This window comes from Saprolegnia parasitica, assembly GCF_000151545.1.
Source record: "Saprolegnia parasitica CBS 223.65 unplaced genomic scaffold supercont2.5, whole genome shotgun sequence".
Lineage (NCBI taxonomy): Eukaryota > Oomycota > Saprolegniomycetes > Saprolegniales > Saprolegniaceae > Saprolegnia > Saprolegnia parasitica.
Window position 1 is genome coordinate 194,221 of NW_012156399.1, and position 23,402 is coordinate 217,622.

At 59.5% G+C, this 23,402-nt stretch overlaps 10 protein-coding genes across 10 annotated transcripts in view; 3 read left to right on the forward strand and 7 right to left on the reverse strand.

Annotated features, from left to right (window-relative positions):
- Nucleotides 1–483: 483 nt before the first annotated feature.
- Nucleotides 484–1,163, reverse strand: SPRG_01909 (hypothetical protein; the record flags this gene model as incomplete). The annotated part of the gene is made up of 1 exon (XM_012340475.1): nucleotides 484–1,163. The coding sequence occupies one exon, from the start codon at nucleotides 1,161–1,163 to the stop codon at nucleotides 546–548; it is 618 nt and encodes a 205-aa protein (XP_012195865.1). The 3' UTR covers nucleotides 484–545.
- Nucleotides 1,164–2,087: 924 nt separating this feature from the next.
- On the forward strand, nucleotides 2,088–4,378 carry SPRG_01910 (hypothetical protein). Its single transcript, XM_012340476.1, has 6 exons — nucleotides 2,088–2,319; nucleotides 2,366–2,470; nucleotides 2,522–2,861; nucleotides 2,907–3,727; nucleotides 3,775–4,072; nucleotides 4,115–4,378. The coding sequence occupies exons 1-6, from the start codon at nucleotides 2,125–2,127 to the stop codon at nucleotides 4,315–4,317; spliced, it is 1,962 nt and encodes a 653-aa protein (XP_012195866.1). The 5' UTR covers nucleotides 2,088–2,124; the 3' UTR covers nucleotides 4,318–4,378.
- A 2-nt stretch (nucleotides 4,379–4,380) lies between these two features.
- On the reverse strand, nucleotides 4,381–10,060 carry SPRG_01911 (hypothetical protein; the record flags this gene model as incomplete). The annotated part of the gene is made up of 8 exons (XM_012340477.1): nucleotides 4,381–4,770; nucleotides 4,825–4,917; nucleotides 4,966–6,343; nucleotides 6,398–6,687; nucleotides 6,711–7,778; nucleotides 7,830–8,489; nucleotides 8,541–8,630; nucleotides 8,660–10,060. The coding sequence occupies 8 exons, from the start codon at nucleotides 10,058–10,060 to the stop codon at nucleotides 4,381–4,383; spliced, it is 5,370 nt and encodes a 1,789-aa protein (XP_012195867.1).
- Nucleotides 10,061–10,868: 808 nt separating this feature from the next.
- SPRG_01912 (hypothetical protein) lies at nucleotides 10,869–12,334 on the reverse strand (the record flags this gene model as incomplete). The annotated part of the gene is made up of 2 exons (XM_012340478.1): nucleotides 10,869–12,287; nucleotides 12,315–12,334. 2 exons carry the CDS (start codon nucleotides 12,332–12,334, stop codon nucleotides 10,928–10,930), a joined length of 1,380 nt encoding a protein of 459 aa, XP_012195868.1. The 3' UTR covers nucleotides 10,869–10,927.
- Nucleotides 12,335–13,020: 686 nt separating this feature from the next.
- On the forward strand, nucleotides 13,021–14,573 carry SPRG_01913 (hypothetical protein). Its single transcript, XM_012340479.1, has 4 exons — nucleotides 13,021–13,831; nucleotides 13,882–14,218; nucleotides 14,272–14,379; nucleotides 14,430–14,573. Exons 1-4 carry the CDS (start codon nucleotides 13,067–13,069, stop codon nucleotides 14,528–14,530), a joined length of 1,311 nt encoding a protein of 436 aa, XP_012195869.1. The 5' UTR covers nucleotides 13,021–13,066; the 3' UTR covers nucleotides 14,531–14,573.
- A 210-nt stretch (nucleotides 14,574–14,783) lies between these two features.
- SPRG_01914 (hypothetical protein) lies at nucleotides 14,784–16,313 on the forward strand. The gene is made up of 4 exons (XM_012340480.1): nucleotides 14,784–15,636; nucleotides 15,682–16,015; nucleotides 16,066–16,167; nucleotides 16,220–16,313. Exons 1-4 carry the CDS (start codon nucleotides 14,878–14,880, stop codon nucleotides 16,258–16,260), a joined length of 1,236 nt encoding a protein of 411 aa, XP_012195870.1. The 5' UTR covers nucleotides 14,784–14,877; the 3' UTR covers nucleotides 16,261–16,313.
- Nucleotides 16,314–16,317: 4 nt separating this feature from the next.
- SPRG_01915 (hypothetical protein) lies at nucleotides 16,318–18,817 on the reverse strand (the record flags this gene model as incomplete). The annotated part of the gene is made up of 3 exons (XM_012340481.1): nucleotides 16,318–17,597; nucleotides 17,639–18,125; nucleotides 18,176–18,817. 3 exons carry the CDS (start codon nucleotides 18,815–18,817, stop codon nucleotides 16,318–16,320), a joined length of 2,409 nt encoding a protein of 802 aa, XP_012195871.1.
- Nucleotides 18,818–19,326: 509 nt separating this feature from the next.
- Nucleotides 19,327–20,119, reverse strand: SPRG_01916 (hypothetical protein). The gene has a single exon (XM_012340482.1). The coding sequence runs from the start codon at nucleotides 20,096–20,098 to the stop codon at nucleotides 19,427–19,429; it is 672 nt and encodes a 223-aa protein (XP_012195872.1). The 5' UTR covers nucleotides 20,099–20,119; the 3' UTR covers nucleotides 19,327–19,426.
- A 910-nt stretch (nucleotides 20,120–21,029) lies between these two features.
- Nucleotides 21,030–22,216, reverse strand: SPRG_01917 (hypothetical protein; the record flags this gene model as incomplete). The annotated part of the gene is made up of 3 exons (XM_012340483.1): nucleotides 22,120–22,216; nucleotides 21,705–22,073; nucleotides 21,030–21,652 (listed from the first exon to the last, which is right to left on the reverse strand). The coding sequence occupies exon 3, from the start codon at nucleotides 21,588–21,590 to the stop codon at nucleotides 21,030–21,032; it is 561 nt and encodes a 186-aa protein (XP_012195873.1). The 5' UTR covers nucleotides 21,591–21,652; nucleotides 21,705–22,073; nucleotides 22,120–22,216.
- Nucleotides 22,217–22,894: 678 nt separating this feature from the next.
- Nucleotides 22,895–23,402, reverse strand: part of SPRG_19379 (hypothetical protein) — a gene marked incomplete at both ends in the record, with an annotated part of 749 nt that continues 241 nt past the window's right edge. The window contains one exon of the mRNA XM_012340871.1: nucleotides 22,895–23,356. Coding sequence (XP_012196261.1) covers nucleotides 22,895–23,356 — 462 coding nt within the window. The remainder of the gene's footprint in view (nucleotides 23,357–23,402) is intronic.

The window sequence follows — 23,402 nt, forward strand, 5'->3', positions numbered from 1 at the left end:
ACCCACACCGGTGTCGATTTCATGGACGCTGGATCCGCGCGACCATCTGCCACGTTGAAATACCAACTTCAAGGCGGCGTGGTGGCCACTAATTTTGCGGATAACGTTGCTCAAAGCTGAGAACAATGGACTATAGACCGCCCACGTATCCGGTGGCGCGCCATGGACTTCGACAGACCAGCGTCCGCATTTTTCGGCGCGCCAAGAAGCCCGGTCGTCGCAACTGGTGGGACAACGCGAGCCGGATCCTTGTGTGCGTCAGAACCAAGCTGCGAGAGAACCGTCCGAAGACACGGCGTTCGAGACAGGTCGGCGTAATGCCGACGTACAGCCCGCACCGGTGAGCGGCAATGATTCCAAGAGCGCATCGCATCAACGCCAGGCGCGCTTGGGTCGTGGCGTTGAAAAGACGACGCGTCATAGCGCGTGTCCCATGGTTCGATTCGCGGCATCGTTTCGACACAAAAGACGGCAGGGAGACGATTTGTGGTGAAATCGACGTGTCTTTTTAAATAAAATAATATCCTATCCTACTCGCATCGAGTCTACTGAATGCTGCACGTGTTGCTAAGCATTGCCGGGATCATGAGCAACTTTGGGTCTGCCGACGGACACGCGTTGCGATCCCGGGGACGGTGCTCGGTGAGGAACTCGAGCACGTCGTTGTGGTCGTGGCGCTCGGCCAACACGAACGCCACGAGGCTGCAGCCTTCCTTGCGGTTTTCGTGGAGGTAGCGGACGATCTCGAGGTCGCCAAACTCGGCGGCCGTGTCCATAGCGTCTTTCGTGGCCTTAGAGAGCTCGTTCTCGTGGAGGAACTTGACCAAATCGAGGTCGCGGAGGCGCGTCGCGTTGTTGAGACCGTAAATGTAGCTCGACTCGACGGGCGGCGCAATGTACCCCGTCGGGCGCTGGCGCAAAAGCTCTTTCGCTGTCGCCAAGTCGTCCTTCTCGAGCAGCTTGAGGAGGAGGTAGCCGCGGAACATGTCGGATTGGGACAGAATCAAGTGCTTCTGGGACGCGAGCGGGCGGCGCTTGAGCTTGCGGCGCGCAGTGAGGCACACGGTCGACATCTCCTTCGTGACGCCGTACTGGTACGAGAGGATCATGGCGCTGAGAGGGCCGTTCGTCAGCACCGAGAAGGACGCGTTGATAGATGCCATGGTGTAAAGATGGTAAATTGGAAAATGAGACTCCAGCGCAAGGCTCAAAACGATTACCAATCCTCTTCCCACGTTTGATTGGTGTCGTCGACTGTCCCAGGCGTCTCGGCTACTCGCATCCATTTGGTTTTTGTATGCTGTGACGTTCCGACAATATGTACCAAGACGCGCGAAACAAACGTGGGAAGTAGCGTCGAAAAGCTGGTAAATAGCGTCAAAAACACGGTACATAGCGTCGAAACAAAAAATGTGACAGACGACATAGGATGGACGCTGGCTTGAGGCTGCGACGGGCCGCCATCTCATTGGTCTGCCTTGGATTGTGCGTAGGTGCCTTGGGTATGGCGTGTGGGTGCGTGCGTGCTCGCTTGGGACACGTGCGGCCGATGTGGCATCGTATCTTCGCCTCTGTTCTTTGACACCAAAGAGCCAAGGCCATGAGCGATCATCAACAATCTTGATTCGTCTGCGTTCATGGATGGACGTGGTAGGTGTCTGCAGCTGCAGTCTGGACGGACTTTCTTGAGGTTCAAGTGCTTTGCTTCCTTTCGAAGCCATGTCGCGGGCGCATCGTCTGCCACACACTACTCGTGGATAGCCAGCGAATCTAATGCCATTCGAATCCGCTGCCCAGCTGGACTGGTGTTTGCAGCGTCTCGTCGTCTCGAGAGCCGACTGCACAGGGATCGGCGCAACGACCGACTCTACGCATCGTGGCTTGGTATAGCGATCCCTCGTGTCGACCTCTCGTGCTTTCGCGGAGCCAGTAGTCACGAATTGGCACTGCGTGGTGGATGGTCGAGAACCAACTGCATGCTGCTTGCTCGTGTCGGCTTCCTCGCCGGCGCAAGGCGCGATAGTAGGCACTTTAACACAAGGGAATCCCATGTCGATTGACCTGCAACGTAGTTTACACTAGGATAAGAATAGAACGAGTACTAACTAGAAGCTTGCTTCAGCGATGGGCGACACGAGAGTCCAGGGTCTCTACGCAGCGTTGCACGCAGCCTTTCCAAGCCTGCCCATCACGCCCAAGATACTTTTGCGCCCGCCGTTCCCGCTCCTGCACACGGTCTGCGTCACTGCGTTTGGAGACATCGGGGTCTTTAGCGCCACGCAGCTCTCGCTCGCGCGTGTCACGACCCGCGAGCTCAAGGTGCGCGAGCAGCAACACGAAGCGGATCATGAGGATCTAGCTGTAGGCAGCCTTCCTCACGCGTGCCCTGGCACTCGTGACGTTTGCCCTCGAGGCCACGAAGCCGAGAGGCGACTACGTCTCGGTGCTCTTCCTCGTGAGCCCCGTGCAGGTACACACAAGGATCCCATTGTTGCATAATCCGAGAAAGCGACCGGTACAGGTGCTCGCGGGGCTCGAGGTCGACCGGACGCACGAATTTCTACACCAGATCGTCGTCGCCGCGCGCTTGCCGCGGGCTGCGCTTGCAACCGCCACCGAGCGCGTCACAACGACCGGGGAGCGGCGGCTGTACACGACGGCGGTGACCTTCAGGCGTGGCCTCATGCAGGGCCAAGCCGCCGTGCGCCGGTTCCTTGCGCGCAAGCGGCTCGAGCCCGCGGTTGGCACTCGCTTTCTCAAGGAATTTGACGGCTTCGGTGTGTTCGAAGGCGTGGTCCAGAGCAAAGCTGGCAGTACGTACGTCCTTTCGTACCCTGCCGACGGCGACGAAGAAGAGCTCGGTGCGTGCGACGACACATCGTAGGTCGTCGTCATCTGGTGCGTAGAGCTGGACGAGCTCCTGCGCGTGCTCGCGCGTAGCCACGAGCTGGAGGCGCTCCAAGAGACATCCAAAAACGAGGCGAACGACACACCAACCGAGGCGATGGACATACCAACCGAGGCGAGTGCTGGAAAAGAAACACTGCCGACAGACAACAACCTCTTCAAGGCCCTCGAGGCCGAGCTGCGCGCAACGGCGACAGTGACCGAAACCACTACGAGCACAGTGGACGACGACACCAACCAGCACCAAGAGCCCCCGATGCCAGCATGGCGAGCCAAGCTCCTGACCTTGATGAGCACGGAAACGTCGAGCCACGACATCAACAACGAGGTCACGAGCAGTAGCGAGAAGGAGCCTCCGGTCCGACTCGATGAAGCGGCGATTCTATCGCTTGCGCCGCCGTCGCTCCCGAAACTTCAAGTGCCCGGTGGCCACGCGCAGTGGGCCAAGCGTCTCAAGCTCTCCAAGGGCACCAGCGTGCCGCGACTGCCGGCCGTCACGTCATCACAACCATTGCCGAAAGCGGCCGTGGCCAGGCCGTCGCCGCGCCCCAATAACCAAAAACAGAGTCCGCCGCGGCACAAGGCACTCCTGCACTCGCTCGGCGACCCCCACGAGCACACCTTTCACGACTACGAGTCCCGCGGCAAATCCAAAATCATTTACAAGATCATCCAGCGCATCGACCGCCACTTGCGGCGAAAACACCTGCGCGTCATCGACCTCTTCCGGTACTGCGATGCTGACAGCAGCGGCGGCATTTCGCGCGACGAGCTCGAAGACGTGTTGAAGCAGCTCGACATTCAGCTGCCGCCCGCCGAGGTACATTCGACATTGCATTTGTGTGGCTATAAACCCTAGCCCTACAGCTCCACGTGGTCATGGCGCACCTCGACAAGAACGGCAACGGCGTTCTGGACATTGATGAGTTTGAGAGCCTCGTACGCATGAACCGGCGCACGGACGCGCGGCGCGACCAGCTCCGGCGCGAGTTCCCACACGTGGTCCACTCGGCCCTCGAAGCGTCCCACCAAATGCTGCTCGACAACTGGGCCATCAACGTCAAGAAGCTCTTGCCGTACAAAGACGTTATTCTGTCGGCAGCGCGTGCGGTCGACAAGGCCGAGACGGGCAGCATCCCCGTGGCGGCGCTCCACCACATTTTACGTACGCTCTCTTTCTAGTGCTCTCGGATGCCATTGCGGGTAGGGTCCATCTCGATGCCCAAAGTACGCAAGGAGATTCTCGACGACTTTTTGACGCTCGTCCGACCCGTGCACAACCTCGTGCTGGTCTCGGCGATCGAGAGCGTCTTTGCCGACAAGCCCAAGCGCGACAACAAGTTCCTCGACCACACGTGGCTCGCGCAGTTTGATGCGCAAATGGACAAGGTCCGGGACCTCGGCCTCTGAGAAACCAGCAAAAAGGATGCAAATACAACTCGATAAGGGTATATAGTGTGGGATCAACAACTCTTAGCTAGCAGCGTCGCCTCGGACGACCTTGGGCCGGTTCTTGGGCCGGTGCTCTTCGCAAAAGGACCGGAGGCTCCCCGTGTCGTTCATGTACATGTCGTAGACGCCGCGGGTCTGGCGGCCGCAGAGCGGGTGAAAGTACGTGCTGCACGCGTTGCGCGAGCACTTGATGCAGCCCTTGGGCTCGTTGCAGAGGATGCACGTGGCGGCCTTTTGCTCGTCGTCCATCGCGTCCATGGTTTCGCGGACGTTCTGGAGACCGCGCATGTTGGCCGTGTCCTCAAACTGAACGCCCGGCGCCCAGAGCGCGCAGACCACGTGGACCCATTGCCCGTCGACCGTCTCTTTGAACGCAGTCTCGGGCAGCTGCAGCGGGCACATGATGCACGACTACACACACATGGCGACAGTGAGCACCACACCCTGCAAGGGAGTCGAGTCAACCTTGGGCACCTCGGTGGCGTCCATGTGGGCGTGGCAGAGGTCGCAGTACCACGGCAGGTCGCCCTCGGGGACGCGCTCAATCCCATAACAAAACTAGGCACACAGCATGAGACGCCACACGCGGTACAAAGATACTACTACCTTGTGGACGGCGCAATGGCACTTTTCACACTGTACGATCGGGTCGTCGTCGTAGCCCTGATCGTTGTAGCACACACGACACCACATCTCTTCCATGCCTTCGCCCTTGGGCTCGGCCGGCGCGACCACGACTGGCGTCGTCGTCGTCGTCGTCGTGACGTCCGACTCGTCGTCCGCCTTGGACTTGCTCTTTCGCGGGCGGCCGCGCTTGGCGGCAAGTCCCGTCGCGACCGCGTTCGGGTGGCCCTTGCGACTGATTCGCCGCTTCTTGGGCTTGCGGTCGTCGTAGTCGTCTTCGTCCTCTTCGTCCGCGTCCTCGTCCATGTCGTCGTCCATGTCTTCGTCCATGTCCTCGTCCTCGTCCATGGGCTCGTCACCGCCAGACTCGCTCGAGCCGTCGCTGTCGTCCTCGCTGTCTTCGAGGCGGATGCGGTCGTTGACACTACGAATGCGGCTGTGCACCTTGACGACCTTGTACTCGTGGCGCGTTAGCTTTTGCATCGACACCACAATGCCGCTCTTGTCTTCCTTGGTGTGCGACGACTTGCGGTGGCGACTGACCGGCGCCGACTTGGTCGACTTTTTGCCCTTTTTGCCCTTCTTCGAGGCCTCGATCGGCGCGTCGTCGTCGTCGTCACCGTCCAAAAACGGATGGTACATGAGCGCGCTCTCGACCTCTTGGTTGCGCCGGCGCTTCGGACGCTCAATGACCTCGAGCCAATCGGCCGCGATCGAGCGCACGTTGACCGCTTTCGAGAGCGGACCACGCACCTTGAGCTCAATCAAGATCGAGAGGATCTGGTCCGCGTCTGCGACTTGACCGCCCTTCTGGCGCTCCTTCACGAGCTGCCGCGAGAGCTCTCGGAGCGTCGTCAAAAACGCCTTGATCGTCTCCACGTCCGCGTTCATGAGCGACCCGTTCTCGACCTGCGACGCGAGCACTTGGACTTGCTTGGGCCCGAGGACCTTTTCCCAAAAGTCGCCGTCGTTGAAGTCGATCGTCGAGTCGGACGTCTCGGCCGTGAAGCTCGCTTTCGAGAACGAGAGCGCGGCCGGACCATTCTCCTCGGACGTGTTGCCGGTCGCGGGGTCGTACCGGATCGTGCGCGACGAGCTCAAGAGGTGGTCAATGTCGAGTTCGTTGATCTTGACGTTCTCCGGATCTTCCTCGTCGTTGTTCATGATCGCGTACGCGCCGTACCGGATCATCATCTCGACCTTCTCCTTGTCGAGGCTCATGAGGGACATCATGTTGCTGTCGTCGCTCCCGTCAAAGTCCTTGCGCACGCCGCCCGTCTCAAACACCGCGTGGTGCATCCCGAGCTTCTTGGACGCAATCTCAAACATCTGCGCCTCGTACGTCTTCTTCGTCACGAGCCTACGCAAACAAAACGATGAGAACCTCCCGCAACACACACAAAAATGGGACTACCGGTAAATGCGAACGGCCTGCGTCTGCCCAATGCGGTGGCAGCGCGCGACGGCCTGCAAGTCGTTCTGCGGGTTCCAGTCGCTGTCAAAGAGCACGACGATCGAGGCAGCAATCAAGTTGATACCGACGCCGCCCGCGCGCGTGCTCAGAAGGAACACAAACGTGTCCGACTCGACGTCGTTGAAGCGATCGATGGCGGCCTGGCGCGCGTTGCCGAGGAGCGCGCCGTCGAGGCGCTCAAACGTATACTGGCGCGTGTTGAAAAAGTCTTCGAGGATGTCGAGCATGATCTTGAACTGCGAAAAGCCAGCACCTTCTTCTTCTCCGCGCGGAACTTGGCGAGCATCTTCTCGAGGAGCACGAGCTTGCCGCTGGCTTGGATCATCAATCGCGTGTGCTCGTGCTGCGTCGTCACGTGCGCGAGCTCCTTCTGCTCGACGCCGCGGATCAAGAACGGGTGGTTGCAGCACTTGCGCAGCTCCATCTCGACGTTCATCAAGTTGGCGACCGCAATGTTCGAGCCTTGGTTCAAATACGCGCGGTTGCGCTCAAAGATGGCGCGGTAGTACTTCTTCTGCATCGTCGTGAGCTCGACGTCAATGATCGTCTCTTCTTTCGGCGGAATGCTCTTCTCGACGTCCTCCTTCACACGGCGGAGCATGTACGGGCGCAGCTGCTCGTGGAGCGACGCGACCTGCTCGGCCGTGTTGAGCTCGCCATAGAGCTCGTAAAAGAGCTTCTGGCTCGGAAACTTCTCGGGCTCGATAAAGTTGAGGAGGCACCAGAGCTCAAAGACGCCGTTCTGGAGCGGCGTGCCCGTCATGAGGAGGCACGAGTCCCACGTAAACTGGCGCAGCGACGCGAGCAGCTTCGCATCGCGGTTCTTGAGCTTGTGGGCTTCGTCAATGACAATGTAGCGCCAGTGGATGTCCTGGAGGAACTCGGCGTCCGCCATGAGCGTCTGGTAGCTCGTGACCATGACGTTGAACTTGTAGATGCCCCGGCGCCGGTACGCGTCGTTCTGCCGGTAGTAAAACTCGTGCTGGCGAATGAACGCACGCGTCTCCGAGCCGCCCTCCGAGTCGTGGTATACGACGCAGTTCATGCTCGTCCACGACTCAATCTCGCGCTTCCAGTTGCCGAGCGTCGCGAGCGGCGCGACGACGAGGAACGGTCCGCGAATGTGCTCGTGCTGCCGGAGGTGCTCGAGCATGACGGTGGCTTGGATCGTCTTGCCGAGACCCATCTCGTCGGCGAGGATGCAGTTGCGCCGGTTGTACCAGCAAAACACCATCCAGTTGAGCCCTTCGAGCTGGTACGAGCGAAGCGTGTTGGCGTCGTTGTACTTGGGCGTCTCTTGGTACTTGGCCCAGTCGCTCGGCTACATCACACCATGAGCCAGTCGTAAAAATAAAACAAAAAGCACACATACCGGCGGGCGCACGTCTTCAAAGAACGACCGCGGCGCATTGTCGACCATCGGCGGGTGGTTGTAGCGGTGAAAGGTCGCAATCTTGCGGTCGTCCGTGACGTCCTCGGCCCACTCCCACGTGCAGTCGGCGTACGAGAGGTCGCGCCACTTGATGAGAAACTTGTTGCCGTGACGCAGCACCGTCTCGCCCATCGCGTTCAGCACGGGCTCCGACACGTTCGGCATCATGTCGAGAATCCGGTCGATCTCGAGGTACGCTGACGGAAAGTACGTCGAGTTTTCTTCGCGCCGGTCGGTCGGGTTGAGGCGCGCGAGCTCGACCTCGCGGGCGTGCTTTTGGAGGTACCGGCGCATGCGCAAGACCGCGCCCTTGCCGTGGGCCTCCATGTCGGCGGTCGTCATCCACGTCGTGTGCATGTACGAGGCCTTCTTCCACTTGATCAAAAACTCCATCGTCTGCACCAAGCCGTTGGCAGGGTCGTCGCAAAAGCGCATGCCGACAATCTTGTCCATCGCGTGCTTGTCGTCTTCTTCCTTCTGCGCGGCTTCTTCGCGCTTGCGCTTCTCGGCCTCGACGTCCTCTTCCTCGCCATCGTTCTCGGCCACCTCACTGTAGCGCTTGGTCTCCTTGCCCGCATTGCGGCGCGACCGACGCACGTCCTAGAAGCGGCATGGGCATCCGAGAACGACATGCTTTCGAGGGTTGTGTACCATGGGCGGAATGACCTTCTTGGGCTCAAAGTTGCCGTCGCCATCGTCGTCGCCGCCGTCGTCGTCGTCGTCGTCCGAGTCGTCGTGCTTCTTGCGACTGCGCTTTGGCCGCGGGCGACCGGCCTTTTGTTCTGGCGCGGTGGTTGCTCGTCGTTGAACGTCTTCTTGCGCGACCGGTCCTTGGGCTGGATGTTAAAGTCGAGCGGCATCGCGCCCTTGAGCGCAATGCTAAGGAGCTCGTTCGGGATGCCGTTGCCGCTGGTGCTAAACTTGAAGACCATGATCTGCGACCGCAGCTGCTCCTTCTGCTCGACCGTAAACATGGCGTGCAGGATCGTCTTGCGCACGGGCGGCTGCTGCTTCATGACGTGCATCTGCTGCATCTGCGCCGGCGTCATCGCCATCTGCGCCTGGCTGCGGCACGCGGGGTGCATAAACTTGAGCGCGCCCTGGCCGTACGTCCGGTAAATGTACGTGTTGTACGCCTGCGCCGCGAGGTACTCGCTCTGGTACTCGCCGAGGCTCTGGATGTGGTTCTGCGCCGACTTGACCTCGGCCGACCACCGGTTCGGACCGTGGTAGCGCACGCCCAAGTACGCCTCACCAGGCGCATACACCTTGCCCGACGTGCCTGTCCCGTTCGGAATCACGTCGTTGTAGTAGCCTGCCCCTTCGGGGCGGTTGTGGCGCCGGAAGCGCAGCGTCGCGGGGGCTTCCGACTTGAGAAGAGGCACGACCTTCTTGAAGTCGTCGGCCGTCTGGAGCACGATGCCATCGACCGCGACGAGGTCATCGCCGACGTGGATCATCCCGCACATCTCGGCCGGCCCCATGACGCCGGGTTGGGGCTGGCGAAAGCCGAGCACCGAGATGCTGCCGAGCTTGACGCCCATGTTCATGCAGAGACCGTACGAGCCTTTCTGGAGCGTGACTTCAAACTCGTACGAGGCGCCGTACGGCATCGGTGCGCGCATCGGCGGCGCATTGTTCATCGCCATGTGCGGGTGTTGGATCTGCGGGAGCTGCCCGTACGGCGTCGGGTGGCCCATGTTGGCGTAGTGCATGCCGCCGCCGGCTTGGTGGTGCATCTGTTGTTGCGGAAACATGGACTGGGCGCCCATGTGCATCGGGTCGGCCATCGGGTTGCGCATCGGCATGCCCATCATCGGGTTGGGCATCGCGCCACCGTTCGCCATGGACGGCATGTACCCCATGGGCATCTGCATGCCGGGAAGCTGGTTGGGCACCTGCAGCGACGCCATTGGCAGCGTGGGCACTTGCATCGGCGGGTAGTCCTGGGGCTGCCCCGTCGGCGCCGACGCGTGGTGGCCTTCGGCCGCGCCTTCGTTCCACGAGTAGCTTGGCCGGCTGATGGGCGACGGCTCTATCGAGGTCGGCTCCGCGTGGCTGAAGGACGTCGTCGACGACGTCGGCGTCCCTTCATGCATGGGGATGTACGCATGGGAGGACGATGGCTCCATCGGCGGCTGGTAGCCTCCTCCTGGCTGCTGCTGTTCCATGGTGAATGGCGTAGTGGTCCAAATTAAAAAACAACCGAATAATATTACCCATACAAACTTCACTCATTTAATTCGCGAAATTAATTGCACCGCGTTGCCCACCATTCTCATAAAATAATACGCGCGTCGTCCGTGCCCCGCGCGCCCGCGAATTCGCATTATGCATACAAACAGGTAGCTATTTAATACACAGACACCGGACAACGTGCATAAAAATACGATTTTATTTCGCACAGCCGACAAAAAAAGACGTTGCATGCGGTGGCCAAACCAACGTCTCGACCAATCAGCGCGCAGCGCCACCGCGACTTGGCGCTGGAAAAAGCGCGAACGCGCGGGATTTGAATTTGGACCGACGAAGCTGCGTGGTCCAGGCTGCGACGCCCGTTCTGGCGCACCATCTCGTCGAAGGAAAGGCTATGTACGGCCATGGCCTCTTCCTTGCTATGGTGCGAGGCCATGGGCCGAAGGAGACTGCGTGCAATGCAGGCATTGCGGGCGAGGAAGAGGAGGATGGACGTCGTCATGTGAGGGATGATGGGGATGCCAGTACGTCAAGACGACGGCGGCGCATAGCCATGTGGTATCTGTGCACGGGCGCGACATGGCGTCTGCACTTTTGTGGACACAATGTGAGCGCGCGCAGGGACACGTGCAGTCCACACGCACCTGATCCAGACAACCGTCGAGGATCGCGCTGGGTACTTTCTTGTCTGCGAGGAAACGACTTGATCAGTGAGACACATGCGCGTCTGTGGGTGCAAGAAGCATCGTGCGTCAACGCGCACACTCACGTACGAACGATATCGTTATATGGTAGTATACGAGTAGAAAAAAAGCAAAAATGGACGAGAAGGCTGGCATCGACTACAGGGGAAGCCGGTGCATGCGGCGAAGCACGTCCAGTGCAATGGGCGGCGATGCGTTTCCGTGCACCGCCCCACCCGACAAAGGCCGCCGACGGACGTCCGTGGCGTGCAAAAGATACTTGGCCACGCGCTGTTTGGTCGAAAAGTTGAGTGGCGGCAGACAGTGCAGCCGGCACGCCTCGGCGGCAACGCCTTGCCCGAACGCATGGCGCACATCCTCTGTGCGGCCCGCGGCCGCGTAGAGAAGACCGAGTGCGTACCATGCCTCGGGCACCTTGCGGTGGTCGCGCGGCGCAGCGCGCACGTAACCTTCGTAGGCAGCGACAGCGGACGCCACCGACGCGAGGCCTGTCCCCAGTAGCTTTCGAAGGCACGCCGCGCGCTCGTAGCACCACGTCAGCGTTTCGTTGGAGGTGGCGTCGGTGGCGACCGCAATGGCCTTTGTGAACGATCGTAGCGCACTCTCGTACTGGCCCGCAGACGCATAGACAGCGCCGAGTGCGTGGTGGAAGGCGGCGCATGTTGGGTGCAACGTCGTGCAGTGGAGCCAATAGATCGCCGGCGTGGCCTTCACGCCGTAAACTCCCTCGACATACAGTGCATCGGCGTCCGAGGGGCTAGCGTCGAGGAGGCGACGCGCCGCTTGCTGCACGACCACGCCCACGTCACGCGGCACATCCAGCGGATTCCAAAACCGATGGGCCTGCCGCACGGTCGCGATGCCGCGAGTGATATCACCGGCCTCGAGCAAGTGAACACCAGCCTTGAGTGTCGTGTAGCCTTGGACAAAGTCGCGGGCCACCGACGACCCATTCTTGCTCCGCGCGACCATCTGCGCGAGAACGTCGCCAAAGCACAGCGATGACGCGTCGTCGTCATGCGACTGAAATCTCTGGACGCGACCCGAGATCGAGAGCGTGTTGGTTGACCACTTGAAGAGCCGTTCGCGTGCGCACACCTTTTCGCCGATCGCAATCATGTGCTTGGCGCATGCCACGTCATCGTCCGAGATTTGGTTGCCGTTGTGGAGACGCGCTCGTTTGAGCCAGCGAAGCGCCATGGGCTTGTCTCGACTGCAGCCGTGGCCGAGCGCGAGGAGCTTTGCCAGTAAGAGTTGGGCCTCGCCAGCGCCGCGCTGCGCTGCGACAAGCGTCCACTGGTAGCCTTCGTCGTGTCTCCCCGGCACTTGCACCAGCTGGGTGCCGAGTCGAACCTGGGATGCCAAGTGTCCGCTCGCCGCGGCGTCCGTGATGCTTGTATTCTTGTGCTCGGCCGTTGTCGTCTTTGCCGCGAGGTCGTCGCCGCATGTCGCGTGCGCGGGATTCTTGTCGGACGGGGCCATCGCCGTCGAGCAGGTGCTAGCACGTGTCGCCACTGTGACGCACATCACCTTGGCGTTGGTCATGTTGGATGATTGAGAACTGTGATGCGCTGGACGCGCTCGAATCGTTTCGAGAACGAACGCGCGTTTGTTCCTTGGAACATGCGCCGACGCTTCGGCACTTTTTCCAGCATGCGGTCGCTGGGAAGCACACAACGTGTCAGGCTGACATGCCCGCACCGCCGCCTCGTACCGGTACGGTACTGCAGTGTGTTGTCATTGGCAGGCGTTTTTACCATTGATCCTTGCACGAAGATCGTTGGTATCATCGTGGGCTGTGGGCGTGGATGAGGAGCTGGACCAAGAGGCAGCACATGGGCATTTACACCTCGCCCCTCAATAGTTTTAAATACGGCAATGATGAGAAGCTTCGAGTTTCTAGACCCAAGCAGAACGCGCTCCTCCAACAACGTTACTGCAGTCGACGGTGTGGGAACCGAAGGTCTTTATTGCACGCTCGAACTCGTTGTCGGTCCCTCGCAGTTTGGCATAACACTAAGATCAAGTGCACAGCTCTCGCATGTTGCTCCACGGTAGCTTGCATGTAAGCTATCGCGCTCCTTCCTCGTCCGCGCGACGCCGGTTATGCAAGGTTGTCGGTCAAGTTCAGTCGTGCCGCCTCGTGGCGGCGTGGGTTGACGCTGGATACTTGCCGCGTGCGCCAATCACAAGGCAGGGTTCTTATCCGGTGGCATTATCCGGAAATAGGATTGTGACCGACATCCCGCTCGTTGCCGAGTGCCCATCATTGCCTCGATGCACGCACTTCGCGCCTTCTGCTGCGCATCGCTTGTAGCCGCTAGCGCCGCCACGTCATTCTATCGGCAAGAGCTGCCGATGCACCGGCGCCTAGCGACGTCGAGCGTCGAGCTGATCAACCACGGCAGCACGCAGTACTTGGTCAACGTCGCCATCGAGGGCAAGTCGTACACGGTACAGATCGACACTGGCTCGGCCGACCTCTGGGTCACCTGTGACTACATCTCGTCTTCGGCGTGCGTGAGCCCTTGCCCGTCGACGGCCATCACCATCACGTACGGCAGCGGCAGCGCGTGCGTCGTGCCACAGAATGGGTCCGTCGTGATCGGCAGCGTCGCCGTCTCGAACGGCGTCTACGGCATTGCCATGACGAGCAGCCTTCCCACCAACGTGAGCCAAGGCATCTTGGGGCTGGCGTTCCCCGGCCTCTCGTCGTACCGGTCGCTGGCCAACACGTCGTCGTACGCTGTCTTCCATCTCGACAGCTTTAGCATGTACTTGACGCCTCAAGCCGACGCGCCAGGCTCCAAGCTCGTGCTGAACGGTGTCGACGACGCCATGGTCGCCAAAGACAACCTCGTCGGGTACACGATCCCGCTCGCGACCGGCGAACAAGACTACTGGAACATCAACGTCTCGCAGTTCAGCGTGGAAGGCGGCAGTGTTCCGTGGAATCTCAAACCGTGCAAGAACGGCGGCTGCCTCGCGATTGTTGACTCGGGCACGTCGTTCTTGGCGATGCCGAAAGCTGTCTTCCAGCCCGTACGACGACTGCCACGTGCTCGAGTGATGATGGTTGACGGCTGAAATAGTTTGTCGCCACGTACCTTCTGCCCCACAACTGCGTGTTCCGAGGGGATTACTACACGTGCCCAAGCACGATTGCGCTCCCACGCCTCGCGTTCGCGTTCGGCGACAGCGCGACGCTGTTTTACCTCAATCCGTGGGACTACTCGCTCGTCTTCTCGCCGACCGAGATCATTGTGCAGCTCCAAGCGACGCCATCCGGCCGCCTCGTGGACCGCTGGATCATTGGCGACACCTTTCTCAAGGTCTACTACACGACATACAAGGTGTCGGAGAAGGCGGTCGTCTTCTACTGCAAAAGTGGCAACTGCGCCGGTGGCGACAACCTCCTCGACTTTTCAGGTGCCCTCTCAACCGATATGTGTGCACCTGGATTTACGTCTGGTACTATGCAGCGGGCATGCCGACCTGGGCGCTCATTCTGATCATTGCGGGTGGGTGCCTTGTCGGACTCGGCCTCCTCGGGCTGGTCGCGTGGTGTCACTACTACCGGCGCCGCACCGGTAACACTATTTCCTTTTCGTCGACATGCATCTCACAGACACGCCATTAGGCGCGTCGAAGCGACCGTGTCAATCGGTGTGGGTCGTCGACGACAACTCGTCGTCCGAGGAGACGGGTGCATCCCACGCCTACGGCGCCGCCACAAGGTAGTCGCAATGTGTCTGAGCTCAAAATACACACTATTTCGCGCGAGAAAGGACCGTATTGTTGCAAATAGTGACAGTATCCAGCTGGCGGTGTTGCTTGCAATGCCCTCATGGTTAAATGCGTTTATTAAAAAACGTGGCAAGACGCTGCGTTGAACCGTAGCGTTGAACCATGGTAGCTGGATTGATTCTGTTTAAACAGAAAAAACGTAGAAAGACGTCACAAGCCGACGAACACCATCCCACCCTTTTGGCATCCAGCCGGCCAAGTTCAAGCATGCTGCGACTTTGTGAACACACTCCGTTCCGCCCCGGACGCCACCCACGGTCCAACACCCGTACTCGACCACGATGCTCGCCCGGCTTGTTCTCTTGCTTGGCCTCGCCATGGCTGCTGCCTTGCCGCGCCTCGCGCTGCCCATGACCCGCCTTCCGCGGGCACTCAGCACCGCCACCTCTACCGTCGCGATTCAGAACCACCTCGCGACGCAGTACATTGTTCGCGTCACCATCGACGGCAAGGACTACAACGTCCAAGTCGACACGGGCTCGGCGGATCTCTGGGTCGCATGCACGGCGGTCTCGAGCGCTTCGTGCGTCTCGCCGTGCCCCGCCGGCGGCGTGAGCATCTACTATGGCAGCGGCGACGCGTGCCTCCTTCCCAAGCGCGGCGCCGTGGCGCTGGGCAGCCTCGCCCTCGCCGACGGCGTCTACGGCATTGGCATGGCCAACAACGTGCTCACGAACGCCACGAACGGCATCCTCGGCCTTGCGTACCCGGTGCTGTCGACGTTCAACACGACGTCCAACGCGTCGTACCTCATGAGCCACCTCGAGAGCTTTAGCATGTTCTTGACGTCCGTGCCAGACGCGTCCGGGTCGTCCTTGATCCTTAACGGCGTCGACGATGCGCTCATTGCCAAGCAGAGCTTGGTCGGCGTCACGGTCCCGCTTGCACCTAACCAAACGTCGCACTGGAACATCCTTCTCGAGAGCTATAGCACCAACGACAACAGCACAGCGCCGTGCAAGAACACCGTCCACGGCTGCATCGCGGTCGTCGACTCGGGCACGACCTTTCTCTCGATGCCCCGCTTCCTCTTTGTGCAGGTATTATTGCATACAAGATGATGGCGTTGCCTCATCCTTCTGTAGTTTGCCTCGACGCACCTTCTGCCGCAGCAGTGCATGTGGCAAGCATCCTACTACGTTTGCCCCAAAGACGTTCAACTGCCGCGCATTGGGCTCAAGATCCACGGCACGACCTTTTACCTCAACGCGTGGGACTACTCGATGGTGTTTTCCGAGACCCAAATTCTCATCCAGCTCCAAATGACGCCGCCCGGTGGCTCGTCCGGCGACCGCTGGATCATTGGCGACACGTTCCTCAAGGTCTACTACACGTCGTACCTCGTGCGTGAGCAAGCCGTCACGTTCTACTGCGCGAATGGCAACTGCGGCGGCGGCGCCAACATCCTCGACTTCTCCGGTGCGTGACTTCTTGTCCTCCAGATCTCATTATTGACGGATACTCTGCAGGCAAGTCGCCGAGCTGGGCACTGGGACTCTTCATCGGCGGCGGGTGCTTGATCGGTCTCGCGCTCATTGCCTTGTTTGTGTACCGCTGCAAGAAGCGGCGAGGTATCCACTGCCCTTCGTCACGGCGATCTGAAAGCAATCCCTTCTTTTGTAGCGGCGGCGGCGACGGCGTACGTCCACCAAGATGAAGTCTAGAGTAGTACATAGCACGCATAAAATGTTGATCTATTCCAATTGTAAATTTTCACACGTCTACAGCAACAGCAGTGCGAGGTGTCCCCACGGCAACGCGCGCGGCCCACTCGCGGCGGCGACGTGCCACCGCTGCCGGCGTGGCTTGCGGAGCAGCGTCCGACGCACCGTCGAGAGCGACATGACGCTCGCGTACGCCGGCGCCAGTTCAAACACCCGCGCGTCATTGAGCACGACGTGGCTATCGACGAGCGCGTGGAGCGCGACCTTGATGTTCTCCATGCTCATGGCCTCGGCATGGTCGATCGCGCCCACCGGCGTCTCCTTGTGGATCCACGAAATGACGTGGCGCTCGGAAAACTGATGCCGCTTCCCGGGATGCTTGTCGTTCAGAAGCGCCACGTGCGACTCGAGCACGCGGAGCACGAGCGCCACCGCGTCCATGAACGGCCACAAGAGCGACGTGGCCAGTTGCACGAGCGGGTCTTTTGCATACGCAGCGGCGTCCACGTTGTAGACGCCGTCACCCACGGCATGGATCGGCACGGACGCGATGAACGCTTGCATGTGCGACGCGTCGAGGGCGGGCACCGAGGATGCCCCGGGGCACAGTCGCGTGCACAACGCCCATGGCAGCGCGAGATCCCGTGCCACATCGGCCAGCGTAAAGGTCGCGTACGATGTGATCAGCGTCGCCAAGCACATCTCGGGGAGAAAGTGGTGCAGCAGGTGGTTCCGGTAGTACGCCAAGCGCAGCATGCAGCTCGCATCAAGAGGCGTCGGCAGAAACGGCGCCGTCAATGGCAGATCAAGCAGCCGCAACGCGTGGTCAATCAGCGTCTCGAGACTCGAGAACGGCGCAAGCGTCGCACCCCGGGTCACAAGCGTCGTCTGCAGCCAGCACACTTGGGCCTCGAGCTGCGCGCGCGTCAACGGAGCATCGCGCGACGCCAGCAAGATCGTGGCCACCAAGCACGTACTGGTGATCGTTCCGGCGGTTTGCATGCGGCAAACGACCGACGCGCCGAGCTGCTCCATGGACGACTCGGCGTGCATCGTGATCGGCGCGCCGAGGCGGACGTAGCAAAAGCCGCACCGATTAAAGAGAAGCGAGACGACCGATTGGAGGAGGTTCCAGATGGACTCTTTCTGCTTGGGGGTGCCGAGGAGCTGCGCGACGTAGTCGGGGACTTCGAGGACTTTGTCGTAATCGATCGAGAGCGGTACAATGACCACCGCCTTTTGCGGGTGCATCTCCAAGAAGGACGCAATCATGTGGAAGAAGCCAAATTTGGGCGACAGGACGCGGCCGTGGCGCGACCGCCCGCCTTCGACAAACACTTCCAACGGCGCGCCGTCGGCCAAGAGTTGATGGACGTACGACGTGAGCACTTCTTGTAGAGCGTATCGCCTTGGAACGACCGGCGGATGAAGAAGCTGCCGTTCGAACGCAAGTACCGGCCGACGAGCGGCAGGTTGAGGTTGTTGCCGGCGGCAATGCGCGGCAGCGGGAGGCCATACGCAAAGCAGACAAAGCTCACAATGAGGTAGTCCAAGTGCGACTTGTGCGTCGGCGTAAAGACGAGGCTCACGTTCGGTCCAAGGCGCGCGACGAGGTCTTGCAGCTTCGCGATGGACGCCGTGTCAATGTACAGGCCGTCGAAGAGGACGCGCCAGCATTTGCAGAGAATGTACCCGATCGAACGCACCATGGGCATCATCATTTCAGACCGCATCGTCCAGAAGAGCTTGCGGACCTTGGGCAAGAGCGATGTGGCGTCGGGCGCCCACTGCTCGGTCGCATTGAGCGCCGTGATGGCAGCGATCACGCCACGTAGGTGCTTGGCACTCGATGGGCCCGTCATTACCTATTCGCGCATGGTGGCGTCATGCGATGATGCGCAAGACGACGTGTTACCTGCTGCACATGCGGCACGATGGGCCCGCCACGCGCCACGAAGACGAGGTCCGAGAACCACGGACGCACGTCGCAGACCGCCGCGTAGAACGGCAGCTTTGTCTCTGTCGACGGCTCGTGGATGCGCTGGCGCTCGGCCGTGTTGCAAAGGAGCCACTTTTCGTGCATCATGTTGACAAATTGGTCGTGAACCAAAAGGTCGGCGTCCGTGACGTCGGCCTCGGACGGGCTCGAGCATCGAAGCGCGGCGAGCTCCTTCATTGCGGCCGATAGGAGCGCAGGCTCGGCGGCCTTGAGGTCCACGTGCGCGACCGGTGCATGGTCGTCGACGAGCGTCGGCTTGTGAAGCATTTCGCGCGCATGGAGCTGCTTCGTGGACGCCATCGTGGACGTGAAGAACGCCGTCGTGAGCGCGAGCGTGTCGTTCGTGACCTTGAGCTTCTTGGAGCTGGCGGGCGGGCGCACGACAAGCGGCCGGCTGCACTTGACGAGGTACTTGCGGTAGAACTGCTGGATGCGCAGGGCCGCGGTCGTTTCGCGGATCTCGATCGACTTGAGCGACGAGAGGCCCATCTTAAGCCGCCGGCCGGACGTCAAGACGCGGTCCGAGACCGACGCAGGCCGCTCCATCATGTTGGTCATCGGCGCCGGATCTCGCAGTGGGTGGGTGCAAGCCGTCGCCGCATTGCTCATCTCGATGCGGTGGCGCTGTTTTTAAACCAATAATTTATTGAAGCTCATACTTCGTATGCATCACAATGAAAAGAATAAAACAAGCGCCGCCACGTGGCAGCACAAGCGAGAACCACAATTCGCCCGCACAACTTCGAACTACGCAGGCAATGGCTGCCAACGCCCGTTCGTGTGTCACTTCGAACTTCGATTTTCCCAATGTCGAATCTTGCGCTTGCCGTCAACACGAGGATGATGACGATTGTGCTACAACGCGTCGAGGGGTGCTTGCACCTCGGCTTTCGCGCGTAATCGCCAGAACGAAGAAGGGACGCGAGCGAATTGGACATATTGTCCATAAACTCGAGCGGAACTGTCGATAGTATAGTTATTTGGTAGCGAGTACGTCAGACAACAAGGAATACCCGTGTCCCTACTACTTTGACGAAAAAACGACGTTGCTTTTACATGTACTACAACCCAAAGAGCAATTGTCGGCAATGTATTGACAATGATGTGCGGTATTTTGCATAAATAAGAAAAATTAACTCTGCCAACTAGACTATAAATGTGCCGGGACTATTGAATGCAGCAGTCGCTCGTGGCGGCCACCGTGTCGCGGGCTGTGAGCGCCGACTTTTCACGAATCGGCGTCTCGTTTGTTGCGACGTGCGTGGCGAGGTAGTTGAAGATCTTGATGTGCCCAAAGCGCTTGGCGTGGGCGAGCGCAAGGGGGGTGCACCCCTCGTCGCGGTGGCGGTGAAGGTACTTGACGATCGAGAGGCTTCCGCTGGACGCCGCCGCGTCCATCGCGGCTTGACTGCACAAACCCAAGTGGTGTTCGTGGAGAAACTTGACAACGTTCAAATCGCCGAGGCGGCATGCGGCGTCAATCGCATAGAGGTCGGCCGCAGCTTTCATCTTGGGACAACTGTAGCCGTCGGGAAACTCGCGCAAAAGAAGATGCACGCCCGGGGTCTTGCCGTCCGAGAGGAGCTTGAAGAGCACAAAGCAGCGAAACTCGCTCGGATCGTCGCTGTTGACCATGGCATACTCGGGCTTGTGGAGCTGTTGCCGGTACTTTTTGAAGATCCGAGCGAGCTCGCGCGACGTGCCGGCTTGGTAGGCGGCGATGAGTGGCAGCAGATCCGGCTGCGTGAGGACATCGAGCACGGCCGATTGGGGTCGACCATGCGCCGAGAGACTTTGCCGCGGCGATGTGGTCTTGGCGTGGCGGAACAGCGGCTTCATCGTGCACGTGCGTGTTCAATGGAGGAATGCTCGTATTACGCGATGAGATGCGCCTTGCGGCTGCCGTGCCTCTGGCTCCGCGCGGGCGGCAGCCAGATACGGCAACGTGCCACGCGATTGGTTGGTGGCACGCCAATCACAGCGCAGGAATCCGGTGATTGCACATTTCGCATTCCCACGCCGGGTTTCTCATGGTGGGTTTTGTGTGTTTTGTGGTTAATAGGGATGTGGACCACGCGACATGGCACGTGACGTTAGCCCAGATTCGATTTTGCTATGGAAAACCTCCCACGGGCAAAATTGACGGCGCATGTGACAGGCCTTTGCGGAGATTGGACAAAGGATGTGCTTGCTCCGTCTCGCATCAACAACGCGCGCTCGCACACGCATCCTGCGTGTCTGCTCGCTCTGCGAGACCAGCGTGAAGAATCCCATGAGCCAGGCGGGCGGGCGCTGTAGTTGAAGGGTTGTCCTAGCCATGTCCAGCGTGGTGCGGTACTGTTAGGAATCATTGTCAGGCAAGGAGCTCTGATTGTCTTCCATCCGCATTGTCTCGGGTTCTTTCATGAGTAGAAGTACTCCGAAAACGTCGTTTGAAACTCGTATGCGAGTACCCTTTCAATAACACCCTCCGTTCCCATTTGCAGTCCTGCTACAGCCCACCTCGATAATGGCAACAACTGTCCTCTCGGGGCCATTGCGCACCGTCAAGGGCGCCATACTAGTGCATGAAACACCTCATGCAGTACCGGTAGCTCCCGACAACCGGAGCACTGGTGACGTTCTATCAGATCAGATCCAACTTCAGGCTGCACCGCAACCCTTTTGCTCGATACGTCCGAGCCATTTCACTCCGAGGGTCGCAGTGAGCCCAAGTCGTTAAACAACGCACATTGAAATATACTGATACTCGCATCTTCATTCAAATGCGCTACTGTATCATGCAGCTTGAGGCGACCATGCCGCCAGCGACGACCGCGTCTTTGCCCGAATGTCGCGGCACGCTTTGCCGGCGCTCAAACTCGGCGCAGTGCGTAGTGAGGTACTGCAGCACCTTGATATGTCCGTGTCGACGGGCTAGTGTAAACGCCAGCTGCGTGCAGCCTTCGCGCCGGTGTCGGTGCAGAAAGCGCACGACCGACAAATGCCCCGTTGCCGCGGCCACGTCCATAGCACTGGCGCTGCACCGTCCGAGATCGTGCTTGTGGAGAAACGCGAGCACAACGACATCTCCGAGGCGCGCCGCAGCGTCCATTGCATAGAGCTCTGTCACCGGGAGGCGCGGGACCATGTACCCGTCCGGGTAGTGGCGCAGACAGAGCTGCGCGAGGCTCGATCGACCATCAGCGAGAAGTCGAAAGAGCACAAAGCAGCGCAAGACACTGTGGTTCTCGGCATCAATGTGCGCGTATGCAGACTTGGTGAGCTGCCGCCGGTACTTTTTGAAGGCAGTCGCAAGCTCCTTTGGACTTCCGTGCTGGAACTGCGTCATGTACGGGAGCAGGTCGGGCTGCCGCACCAGTGTGAGGAAGCCGATCGGCTCGAGTGCGGGTGCTGTGGCGTTTTGAGTCTTCATGACACTAGTAAACGGAAAGTGAAAAGATACCTGCGATCCATGCAGCGACACGACCATCTGATTGGCCGCCGCGTTGGCCAATGGCGTTTGCGTGTCAAACTGGAATCGGACGGGTATGGTTCGGTTCCAATCCTTGGGGTTCCTCCTGCAAAGCACTCGGAAGGTCACGTCGTATACTATAGCATGCTAGCGCACATCAGTCCAAGCTTGGGATGGTGCTTCTTGAGCTCATTGCGTCGGAGACGTTCGATCGCCTTCAACCTCGCCGTGTACTTCAAGTAGCAACCAGGGACAAGGCACGCATACGGTGGGCTCTGTGTATTCGACGACGGCTTCCGTCATTGGCTTCAACACATAAGAGGCCGCGCGATGCTGTAGCACCGGTGATGGATCGTGCATCTAATAGCATCAAGTGCAGGACGACCTGCTTTCCTATGTAGCGTACCTCGGGTACAGTAAGCCCCACACGCTATCGAGATCCTGTCGGCGTCGTAAAGTCGCTATGTGCGATGAGCATGCCTTCGAGATCCCGACGAAATCTGTCTTTTGATTATCTATATTCATAACGGCATACATGTACAAAAAAAGATGATCCAAAATCTGCTTCGGATAATCGAGTGGACCATGGCGGCTTGTTTGATCCGTTTGATCAGTCAACATCGCGGGGCTTCTTGGCGCGATGTCCGAGTAGTTTGTTGACTTCAACAATAAATGCCTACGGTGTTTCGGTCCAAGCTTGACGCGACGTCCCTCGCAGGAGTATACAAGGTCGCTGTGGAACTCTGCAGTCGAGGAAACTTCTAGAACGACCAGCACTGCCATGCTGCCACAAGCGCTCTGACAGTCAGACTTGTCGTCGTAGTGCCAGGCTACAAGTGCGGGGTCGCTCATGTACACGTCGATGCGGTGCTCGTTGCGTAGTTCATACTGTACAACCATTGGATTGGGGTTGGATCCATTATGCGCATTATGCGCCAACGGTGTCAAAGGGTTTAGCGTAGTTTCACAAAAGTCGGGTGTTGGAGGGTTTACACGGCCCAATGTAGTGTTGTCAGCAGCATCTTCAACAGCCGCGTCCGAACCTCACACTTCGGAAAATGCGAAGATAGATAGATAGATAGATAGATAGATAGATAGATAGATAGATAGATAGATAGAACACTTTTTCGCGTTAGTCAGCACTATAAGTCTGCCTGACAAGGGTGAAAGGGCGCAACCCTTTAGTTTTGAAGCACAATGCGGAAGCGGACATCGCCGGCACGAACCTTCTTCAACGCAGCGGACGCTTCGGCCATGGGCATCACCTGCACGATCGAGCGCACGTTCTTCTCGACAGCAAACTCCAGCATCTCTTCGATCGTCTCGGGCGACCCGATGAGCGACCCGACAAACGTGATCTGACGCGGCACGACCGAGAACGCCATGAACGAAATCGGCTTCTCCGGGAGGCCCACGAGGATAAACTTGCCTTCCGTTGCGACGAGGCTAAAGAGAAAATCCCAGTTGGTCTTGTCGCCGTACGACGTGCAGAGCAGAATGTCAAACGACTGCGCCGCCGCCTTGACAGCCTCCGGGTCGCTGTAGTTGAGGTAGTGGTGCGCGCCGAGCACGTTCTTGCACTCGTCTTCCTTGGCCGCCGACGACGAGAGCGCCGTGACTTCGGCACCGAGCGCGACAGCCCACTGAATACCGAGGTGGCCGAGACCGCCGATACCGAGGACCGCGACC